The sequence below is a fragment of the Hyla sarda genome, chromosome 2, assembly GCF_029499605.1.
Source record: "Hyla sarda isolate aHylSar1 chromosome 2, aHylSar1.hap1, whole genome shotgun sequence".
NCBI lineage: Eukaryota > Metazoa > Chordata > Amphibia > Anura > Hylidae > Hyla > Hyla sarda.
The window spans coordinates 46,117,861-46,129,915 of record NC_079190.1 but is presented as its reverse complement, the minus strand read 5'-3'; the positions used below and the strand labels follow the sequence as shown (position 1 = coordinate 46,129,915).

At 38.8% G+C, this 12,055-nt stretch overlaps 1 protein-coding gene across 1 annotated transcript in view; it reads right to left on the bottom strand.

Moving 5' to 3' along the window:
* The window catches only part of RNF17 (ring finger protein 17), a 183,214-nt gene that overhangs the window by 33,608 nt on the left and 137,551 nt on the right, over positions 1–12,055 (bottom strand). Inside the window, exons 30-31 of the mRNA XM_056560060.1 lie at positions 5,631–5,797; positions 4,801–4,920 (exon numbers count right to left, since the gene is read on the bottom strand). Coding sequence (XP_056416035.1) covers positions 4,801–4,920; positions 5,631–5,797 — 287 coding nt within the window. The remainder of the gene's footprint in view (positions 1–4,800; positions 4,921–5,630; positions 5,798–12,055) is intronic.

Sequence of the window (12,055 nt, the reverse complement as noted above, 5' to 3'; positions counted from 1 at the left end):
GATGATAAGGGGATGATGAAGGGGGGATGTGTGGGATGATGACAAGGGGATGATGAAGGGGGGATGTGTGGGATGATGACAAGGGGATGATGAAGGGGGGATGTGTGGGATGATGACAAGGGGATGATGATGAGGATGTTAATGAGGGGTCTGGATGATGACAGGGGGGGATGAGGTATTTCCCACCCTAGGCTTATACTCGAGTCAATAACTTTTCCTGGGATTTTGGGTTGAAATTAGGGGTCTCGGCTTATACTCGGGTCGGCTTATATTCGAGTATATACGGTAATCCCATGCTAAATAATAGAATGCTAGCTTTTTTGATGACAATTTTAGAAATGGCACTTACAAAAAATTATTTCAGATTTGATACGGAGTTTTATCTCCAAAAACATGGCGTTTCAATGGGGTCCTCTGTGGCCCCATCTCTAGCGAATTTTTTCATGTCTAAATTTGAAGATCAGTATGTTTTTTCCACAGGAATGTTGGACCCGTCGTCGACGTGGGTTCGCTACGTCGACGATGTGATTATGTTATGGCGTGATACAGAAGAATCATTACTAGATTTTGTCAGCAAATTAAATCAGGCACATGAGAGCATTAAATTCACCCTTACCTACGATAAATCTAGGATACATTTCTTAGACGTAGAGGTAACAAAAACAGGGACTAGCTGTTCCACTACACTTTATACAAAGCCGACTGATCGGAAAAATATGCTACATAAAAATAGTTACCATGCTCCCAATATCATTAATAGTCTACCCCGAAGTCAGTTTATAAGAGCTCGTCGTATTACAAGTACAGACATAGAATATGAAAAAACTAGCGAGCAGATCGCAAATAAATTTATTGTGAAAGGTTATAATAAATATAAAATCCAGAAAGAGAAAATAAGGCAACTAACAAGAGAACAATTGAGGACTAGATCAACTAGAAAAGAGAAAGATAAGAAACAGATTTTATACGTAGGTACATACGATAAAAGGAGTAAGATGGTTAAAAACACGATTCAAAAATATTGGGGATTATTAAGAAATGATGAAAAATACGGACATCTGTTTAATACAGCACCTATGTATGTATATAAAAAAGGCAAATCTATTGGAGATCAACTAAATTAAAAGTGATATCGTTAAAAAGAAAAAAGATAGACAAACTTTTTTGGCTGCTAAGAAGTATGGCACATACCCTTGCCTCTCGTGCTCGAATTGTAATAATATCATCAAAGTGGACAATGTCACCCATCCAAGTAAAGGGAATAAAATTAAAAGCAAAGGCTTTTTTACTTGTAATTCTGACAATGTCGTTTATTTATTAAAATGCCCGTGCGGCAAAGGGTATGTAGGTCAAACTTCTCGAAATGTAAAAACTAGGATTACTGAACATAAGTCAGCTATTAGAAAAATGTTACAGAAATCTGCACAAGACCTAACAGATAGCGTACCCACTAAATATGGAGAAACCACCGTAGCCCGACATTTTAAAGAGGCAGAACACCAAATTTCAGAACTTAGATGGCAGGTGTTAGAACAGGTCCCTATTCAGACCAATGAAGATTTAAACCGCAAACGTTTGCTACAGCGAGAAACGTTCTGGATAACAGAACTGGACACACTTACACCGAGAGGGATGAATGAATGTTGTAATTTCAATGTATTTTTATAGTTGTTTACAGTTGTACCCTAATGATAAATATTTATGCGCATAATGATGAATTTTACAAAGGGTTAATATTTTTCAGCTGTTTTACTGCTATTTAATCGCTCATGTTCCGGGCAGTCATTGCGCATGACTAAGGGGGCTTGCCCCTGAAATGTTGGGCCATGACTGAAGGGAGCACGGAGCTTGTATCCACCTTTGCTGCTTGCATATCATGCTGCTAACCTGATGTCCTGCGAGACAATACCCGAATATACTTAAATAAATAAGAAAGAAACTTTCTACTAAACCGTGAGTCAGAACATTCATGTGTATACTCACCTAAAATCCTGTTGCCGGCGTGTCAGCTGGAGTTGCGCCCTATACATGTGTGTCTAATCATGAACTATTGAATAGAGAGGCTGGAGCTCTGTCGTATAGGAGTTGTATATACGCTCTACACATTGAGATAACTCGGTTACTACTGTGTATACTAGATGTCTGTAATTTAATCTAAGTATAAATAAATCTGTTCTGTGAAGGCCTCAGAGTTTGCTAGAGAGTATTAGTGAACAAACAGCAGTATGAAGAACAAGGAGCTCACCAAACAGGTCAGGCATAAAATTGTGGGGAAGTACAAAGCAGGGTTAGGTTATACAGAAACATCCCATGGTTTAAATATCTCATGGAGCACCATAAAATCAATCATCAGAAAATTTAAAGAATATGGCACAATCGCAAACCTACCAAAACAATTTGTCATGCTAATTATACACCCCAAAATGAATCACTATGTTTAATAGCATGATGTCGGCCATTTTGTGTATGTTCAAAATAGACCACAGTGTATTCTAAAGTTCTTCTATTCAAGTGCTAGTCTGAGAGTAGAATACTTAATGTCTCTTTAGATATTTATGGTTGTTTAGATAAGACAGAGATATTCACACGTCTGTGTGAAAGAGACCTTCATGATGTTCTTATCTCTCTAATAAATTTGGATGTCTAGGTAGGCTCCAAGATGTCTATGAGAATCCAGGTTTTAATTAATTATAGATGTCAAATATAATCCCTGAATCGTTAATTATGGCACCATATGTCAAGTTTGTATGGAATGTGGGTTTTAAACCAACATTGGATAGTTAACCCTTAATGGTAATGATGCTAATTGCTTATGCAATAGCACCCCCCAGCGTATGGGTAGTTGATATTACACCGACAGGAAAGGCATTATGGTTGAAATTCTCAATGCATTCTGGGTATTATAGTGATTGCATAGTCATTACCGTATGTACACGCCCAACCTACATTCATTGGGGAATTCCAAATTAGGAGGGTGTGTCTAACTAATTAAAAAGTATGGTAAACCAGATGTTAGGGACTCTGGACTGTTCTGTGCTGTAGGCTGTAAAGAACACACAAAGACACAGTAAAGAGGTCCAACCAGGTGGAAAAGCCATGTGAGATTCTAGCAGACGGACTGATCACATAGTACCAGACCAATGGCTATCAATGAAGATGAGATGGATCGTTCAGTGTTCCTAAGAGCCGAAGCGAGGTTCTTACATAGACTTGGTAAGAGACACAAAAATGGTATTCCATTTAATTAAGACTAATTTGGATAATGTGGAGGGAATTATACCATTTGGCAAATAAATAAAATAATTATCTCCATATTGAGATTATAGTATTAGGATATTGTGAGACTTCATTCTACCTGCAGAAGAATCAAGACTCATAATCTATCAAAGCATTAAATAATTGCTTAGACATTATAAGAATTCCTACTCCCCAAACTAAGTGTTATAAGTATATTTCCCACACAGGAAACTTGTTTAAGTTCTTCTTCCTTAAATATAGTCTAGCGAGATCATAAAACTCTGCAATTTGTCTTAATGTCTTACCAAGGTCATGTATAGAAAATATTCCAGAATGGGGTGGAAGTTTATATAAACTTCCATGTTTATATCCTTAGATGATTTGCCCATTCTTTGAATCATGTGATGTGTAGTTGGTTAGAAGGGGCGGGGAGTCTATTTAGCATTCCATATTGATATGTATATGATTAGATATTGCCTATCTTAATATCATGAGGTTCCTCTGGATAGAGTGATATGTAACATTTATCTTATATGATATTCCTAACCTAGTAGCTTTTGTTTCATTGTAACAAGTTACTTACTACTCACATGTATTGTTCTACTATATGTAGTGAATTAACAAGCTTGTAATGTTAACTAATATATCTAATTGATATTAATTTGCATATATCATTGTATTTATTACTCATTTATGTTTATAATCTTATAACCAATAAATCTGCATACTTTTATAATACCTGTGTATTATTGTATATTGCAAAACTACATCCATAAGCGTTAATGTCATCCAGTCATAAAAATAACTTGTTGATATCTGAGGAAATAGTCAGACTCAGATGTGAATTGTATTGATTGGCTTTGTCTACAATTCACCGGGTCATAATTTTGATATTTTTAATAATTTTCATTATTTAATTTTTTTCATAATTAATATTTTTATGACCATAATTCATAATTGAGTTATTACAGCACAACAAATTCGTATACCCAAACTGACAAATAGGGCAAGGAGAAAATTAATCAGATAAGCAACCCATCAGGTGGGAGAATCTGTCCACAGTACAACTACTAGTCAAGTACTCCACAAATCTGGCCTATATGGAAGAGTGGATAGAAGAAAGCTGCTGTTGAAAGTGTGCCACAAGAAATCCTATTTAGAGTTTGTGGGAGATCTAGAAAACATGTGGAAGAAGGCGCCCTGGTCAGGTGAGACCAAAAACAAAAAACTTTTTGGCTCCAGTGTAAAACACTATTGTATGGTGGAAACGCAACACTGCCCATCATTGTGAGCACACCATCCCCAAAGTAAAACATGGTGGAGGTAGCATTGACTCAAACGGGTTAATACCTATTCATCAAACAGATGTCAACTTTTTTGTTCTCATTATTGCTTGTGTCACAATAAAAGGTATTTTGCAGTACTATACATGTTAAGTTCATTAAATGGTACACGATTATTTAAAGTCTACTTGATTCACAGTTGGTAACAGTAAAATGGGATCTAAGGGGATTAATACTTATGTAAGGCAATGAATAAATGAAAAATTAACCAGTAACTTACAGGGAGAATATCATTCAGCTGGCAAGGTATACTAAAGCCTGGAATATGTGGATTAAACACAGATGGGCATAGGTGACATCTAGGGATTTTTTCAGTGTATCCGAAGTCTTCGTACTGTACCTAGAAATTGAGCATTAGATTGCTGAATTATTGGCCCTACCCGTAATAAAGGTTCATAAAACATTCAACTTGTTGAAAAGAGGTTTTTACATAGGACAATCAATGTGTGAATTGGGGGTTTGCATGGATCGGCCCCCCTTAGATCAGAATAATCAGGCTTTAACATTCCCTGAGAACAGCCCCTTTGCTACAGTGCTTAAAATTCTGTTGATACATCTAAGGCTGTAGCCCAGCATAATCAAGTAAGTCCATCTTAAGTTGAACAGGGGCATCCATTTTCCAGATCACAAGTGTCCCAGCAATTTTGCGCAACCCCCCACCCCTTTCCCATGATCAAACACTTAATACTCATCCAGTTAGCCGAGGATAAGTCTTAATGGTGGAACAACATTTTAAAGGTTTAGATTACTGTAGAATGAGGGCCCCCGTATGGCCTTTTTGGGAATCCAAAACCAGCCAAGTGGGCAGTTTGATGAAGTTATCACAAGTCCCATTAACCGCATCAACACAAATAGTAAAATAGCATTGTGAACTGTTTATGTAACTCTGTTTATTACCCCTTCATTATAGGTGATATCTTTCTAAGAGAATGTATGGGATTAGGCACTGAATTGTCACTTAACTTATGTCAGAGAATACACAGAAATAACAAGAAAGAATAAACTGAACAGTAGAAAAAGATGACAAAGGATTTAAGGATGTACACATACCGTTATCATATCTCCACTGAGTATGTCCAAAACCTTTCCTCTGTATAACATGGTGTCGGATCCCTTAATAAGACAGCCTTCACCTTTCCTCCAAGAGTAGGGTGCCTTTAAACCCAGGCATTTAAATGAATTCTGGATATCAACCATAAGCACACTAAGCTCATTTTCTTAAAAAAAAAAAAAAAAAGAGAAGTTAGTCACTTTAAAGTTTATCCCACTGCTTAATCCCTTAAGGACCAAGACTGTACGCCCCTTAAAGACCAAGCCTGTTTTTTCAAATCAGGGATGTCTGACTTTAGAGAACAACTCTGGTAACGTTTTACCAATCACAATAATTCTGACATTGTTTTTTGCCACAAGTTGTACTTCATGTACATAGTAAAAGGAAGTTGATATCATTTGTAGTTTTATTTTTACAATGCAAAAAAATAATGAAATGTAATTTTTGTAATTTATTTTTTGCTATTTTAACACTAATAGGTTGCATATATTTATACTTCCTGAGCAAATAGTTTATGAAACTTATACTTTCAGACATCTACTTTATTTTCAAAGCATTGTGTGCTATGCAAGGTTTGCAGAAACTTGGAGGTGGTAGAACATAGGAACCTGACGCCCCCCACCCACACCAAATGACCCCATTTTAAAAACTAGACCGCTCAAGGTATTCACTAGGGGGTACAGTGAGTATTTTAACCCCTAAATGTACGTCCTGGTGAGGTGGTACTTAAGGCACCAGGATGTACATTTACGTACCATACATAACCGCGAGCATCGGAGCGATGCCTGGATCATGCGCGGCAGGTCCCGGCTGCAGATAGCAGCCAGAGACCCGCCAGTAATGGCCGATATCCGCTATCGCGTGGATGTCCTCCATTAACCCCTCAGATGCCGTGATCAATACAGATCACGGCATCTGCAGCATTGCGGACACAAATGTATCATCGGATAGCCCGCAGCGCTGCCGCAGCGATCCGATCGTCCAGAACGGCAGATGGAGGTCCCCTCACCTGCCTCTGCTGCCTTCCATGGGTCTTCTGCTCTAGTCTGCGATCGAGCAGACCAGAGCAGAAGATGACTGATAACACTGATCAGTGCTATGCCCTATGCATAGCACTGAACAGTATTAGCAATCGATTGACTGCAATAAATAGTCCCCTATGGGGACTCCCCCAATAAAAACGTACATTGTCCCATTTTACCCCCAAAAAGTGTAAAAAAATTAAATAATTTAATATACATATTTGGCATCGCCGGCTATGTAAATATCCGAACTATTCAAATATGTTAATGATACCGTACGGTAAATTGCATGAAAGTAAAAAAAAAAAAAAAAAAAAAAAAAAAGGCCAAAATTGCTTCTTTTTTTTTAACAACATTATATTCCTAAAAGAAATTGGGAAAAAATATGGTATCAATAAAATGTACAGATTACGGCGCAAAAAATGAGCCCTCATACTGCCGCTTATATGGAAAAATGAAAAAGTTATAGGTCTTCAAAATAGGGGGATTTTAAACGCACTAATTTGGTTAAAAAGTTTGCGATTTTTTTTAAGTGCAAAATTTATAGAAAAAGTATGTTATCATGGGAATCCTTTTAATCGTATTGATCCAAAGAATAAAGAACACATGTAATTTTTACCGTAAATGATACGGCGTGAAAACAAAGCCTTCCAAAATTTGCTAAATTGCGGTTTTCTTTTTAATTTGCTCACACAAATAGTATTTTTTGGGTTGCGCCATACATTTTATGGTAAAAATGAGTGATGCCATTACAACGGACAACTGGTTGCGCAAAAAACAAGCCCTCATACTAGTCTGTGGATGAAAATATAAAAGAGTTATGATTTTTTGAAGGCAAGGAGGAAAAAACGAAAACTTAAAATTAAAATTGTCCTTAAAGGGTTAATACCATAGATTTTTTACAGGAATTATTACAAAATCAGTGTTAAAAAATATTTTTTTCCCACAAATGCATAATTTATGGGACATATTTTTTGTACATCACTTCTGATATCAAAAGAAATGCACCCTATATTTTATTGAGCTGCTCGGCTTGTGTTTGGAAATACCCCCGCTTAGGCCATATTTGGTTCCTTGGCCGCAAGGCAGGACCCAGAAGGAGAGGAGAGTCATTTGGCTTTCAGGGCATCATTTTTGGCCAAATGGATTATAGACCGCACTTCATGCCTGCAAAGGGTTTTAGCTGCCAGAACCATACAGAACCCCCCACAAGCGACCCCATTTCTGAAACTACACCCCCTAAAGTATTCACCTAGACCAAAAGTGAGTACTTTGAGTGCTTTGTGTGTGGCTGGAATGGTTACAAATTGAGTAGAAAAAAATAGAAATTTGCATTTTTTTTTTAAACAAATGCATCATTTGTGGGACATATTTTGTGTATATTGCTTCTGAAAGGAAGGAAACGCGCCCCATATATTATTGAGCTGCTCGTCTTGTGTTCGGAAATACCCCCGCTTAGGCTATATTTGGTTCCTTGGCCGTGTGGCGAGACCCAGGAGGAGAGGAGCGCCATTTGGCTTTAAGGACATCACTTTAGGTCGAATGGATTATAGGTCGCACTTCATGGCTGCAAACGGTTTTAGCTGCCAGAACCATACAGAACCCCCACAAGTGACCCCATTTTAGAAACTACACCCCCTAAAGTATTCACCTAGACCAAAAGTGAGTACTTTGAGTTCTTTTTGTGTGGCTGGAATGGTTACAAAGTCAGTGGAAACATTTTAATAGCTTTTTTTCCCACAAATGCAATGTACAAAAAATATGTCCCACAAATGATGCATCTGAAAAGTAGAAAATGCGCCCCATAGTTCAGTCTGACCACAGTGCACTCAGCTGACACCTCTGTCCATGTCAAGAACTGTCCAGAGTAGGAGCAAATCCCAATAGGAACTATCTCCTGCTCTGGACAGTTCCTGACAGAGGTGTCAGCAGAGAGCACTGTGGTCAGACAGAAAAGAACTACACAACTTCCTCTGTAGTATACAGGAGCTGATAAATACTGGATGGATTAAGATTTTTATATAGAAGTAATTTATAAATCTGTTTAACTTTCTAGCACCAGTTGATTTGGAAAAAAAAAAAGTTTTCCACCGGAGTACCCCTTTAACCCCTTAAGGACCAAGGACGTACAGGTACGTCCTTGGTCCTGCTCTTCTGATATAACGCGGGGTTACATGGTAACCCCGCGTCATATCACGGCGGGCCCGGCGTCATAGTGAAGCCGGGACCCGCCTCTAATAGCGCGCAGCGCCGATCGCGGCGCCGCGCGCTATTAACCCTTTAGCCGCGCGCTCAGAGCTGAGCAGCGCGGCTAAAAGTGAAAGTTCCCGGCTAGCTCAGTCGGGCTGTTCGGGATAGCCGCGGCTAATCGCGGCATCCCGAACAGCTGACAGGACAGCGGGAGGGCCCCTTCCTGCCTCCTCGCTGTCCGATCGCCGAATGACTGCTCAGTGCCTGAGATCCAGGCATGAGCAGTCATGCGGCAGAATCGTTGATCACTGGTTTCTTATGAGAAACCAGTGATCAACATAGAAGATCAGTGTGTGCAGTGTTATAGATCCCTATGGGACCTATAACACTGCAAAAAAAAAAGTGAAAAAAAAAAGTGAATAAAGATCATTTAACTCCTCCCCTATTAAAAGTTTGAATCACCCCCCTTTTCCAATAAAAAAAAAAAACACAGTGTAAATAAAAATAAACATATATGGTATCACCGCGTGCGGAAATGTCCGAATTATAAAACTATATAATTAATTAAACCGCTCGGTCAATGGCGTGCGCGCAAAAAAATTCCAAAGTCCAAAATAGTGCATTTTTGGTCACTTTTTATATCATTTAAAAATGAATAAAAAGCGATCAATAAGTCCTATCAATGCAAAAATGGTACCGTTAAAAACTTCAGATCACGGCGCAAAAAATGAGTCCTCATACCGCCCCATACACGGAAAAATAAAAAAGTTATAGGGGTCAGAAGATGACAATTTTAACCCCTTAAGGACTGAGCCCTTTTTTACCTTAAGGACTCGGCCATTTTTTGCAAATCTGACCACTGTCACTTTAAACATTTATAACTCTGGAATGCTTTTACTTATTCTGATTCCGAGAATGTTTTTTCGTGACATATTCTACTTTAACGTAGTGGTAACATTTTTTGGTAACTTGCATCCTTTCTTGGTGAAAAATCCCAAAATTTGATGAAAAATTAGAAAATTTTGCATTTTTCTAACTTTGAAGCTCTCTGCTTGTAAGGAAAATGGATATTCCAAATAATTTTTTTTTTATTCACATATACAATATGTCTACTTTATATTTGCATCATAAAATTGATGAGTTTTTACTTTTGGAAGACATCAGAGGGCTTCAAAGTTCCGCAGCAATTTTGAAATTTTTCACAAAATTTTGAAACTCGCTTTTTTTCAGGGACCAGTTCAGGTTTGAAGTGGATTTGAAGGGTCTTCATATTAGAAATCCCCCATAAATGACCCCATTATAAAAACTGCACCCCCTAAAGTATTCAAAATGACATTCAGTAAGCGTTTTAACCCTTTACGGGTTTCACAGGAATAGCAGCAAAGTGAAGGAGAAAATTCACAATCTTCATTTTTTACACTCGCATGTTCTTGTAGACCCAATTTTTGAATTTTTGCAAGGGGTAAAAAGGAGAAAATTTTTACTTGTATTTGAAACCCAATTTCTCTCGAGTAAGCACATACCTCATATGTCTATGTAAAGTGTTCGGCGGGCGCAGTAGAGGGCTCAGAAGGGAAGGAGCGTCAAATGGTTTTTGGGGGGCATGTCACCTTTAGGAAGCCCCTATGGTGCCAGAACAGCAAAAAACACCACATGGCATACCATTTTGAAAACTAGACCCCTCGGGGAACGTAACAAGGGGTAATGTGAACCTTAATACCCCACAGGTGATTCACGACTTTTGCATATGTAAAAAAAAAAAAATTTTTTTTTACCTAAAATGCTTGGTTTCCCTAAAGTTTTACATTTTTAAAAAGGGTAATAGCAGAAAATACCCCCCAAAATTTGAAGCCCAATTTCTCCCGATTCAGAAAACACCCCATATGGGGGTGAAAAGTGCTCTGCTGGCGCACTACAGGTCTCAGAAGAGAAGGAGTCACATTTGGCTTTTTTGAAGGAAATTTTGCTCTGGGGGCATGCCGCATTTAGGAAGCCCCTATGGTGCCAGGACAGCAAAAAAAAACACATGGCATACCATTTTGGAAACTAGACCCCTCAGGGAACGTAACAAGGGGTAAAGTGAACCTTAATACCCTACAGGTGTTTCACGACTTTTGCATATGTAAAAAAAAAATAAAAAAATGTACCTAAAATGCTTGGTTTCCCAAAAAATTTACATTTATACAAAGGGTTAAAGCAGAAAATATCCCCCAAAATTTGAAGCCCAATTTCTCCCGATTCAGAAAACACCCCATATGGGGGTGAGAAGTGCTCTGCTGGCGCACTACAGGTCTCAGAAGAGAAGGAGTCACATTTGGCTTTTTGAAAGCAAATTTTGCTCTGGGGGCATGCCGCATTTAGGAAGCCCCTATGGTGCCAGGACCGCAAAAAAAGCCCACATGGCATACCATTTTGGAAACTAGACCCCTCGGGGAACGTAACAAGGGGTTAAGTGAACCTTAATACCCCACAGGCGTTTCACGACTACTGTATATGTAAAAAAAATAAAACATTTTTACCTAAAATGCTTCTTTTCCCAAAAACTTTACATTTTTAAAAAGGGTAAAAGCAGAAAATACCCCCCAAAATTTGAAGCCCAATTTCTCCCGAGTATGGCGATACCCTATATGTGACCCTTAACTGTTGCCTTGAAATACGACAGGGCTCCAAAGTGAGAGCGCCATGCGCATTTGAGGCCTAAATTAGGGACTTGCATAGGGGTGGACATAGGGGTATTCTATGCCAGTGATTCCCAAACAGGGTGCCTCCAGCTGTTGCAAAACTCCCAGCATGCCTGGACAGTCAACGGCTGTCCGACAATACTGGGAGTTGTTGTTTTGCAACAGCTGGAGGCTCCGTTATGGAAACAGTGGCGTACCAGACGCTTTAATTTTTATTGGGGAGGGGAGGGGGGCTGTGTAGGGGTATGTGTATATGTAGTGTTTTTTTACTTTTTATTTTATTTTTTGTGGTAGTGTAGTGTAGTGTTTTTAGGGTACAGTCGCACGGGCGGGGGGTTCACAGTAGTTTCTCGCTGGCAGTTTGAGCTGTTGCAGAAAATTTGCTGCAGCTCAAACTTGCAGCCGGATACTTACTGTAAGCCTCCGCCCATGTGAGTGTACCCTGTACATTCACATTGGGGGGGGACATCCAGCTGTTGCAAAACTACAACTCCCAGCATGCGCTGACAGACTGTACATGCTGAGAGTTTT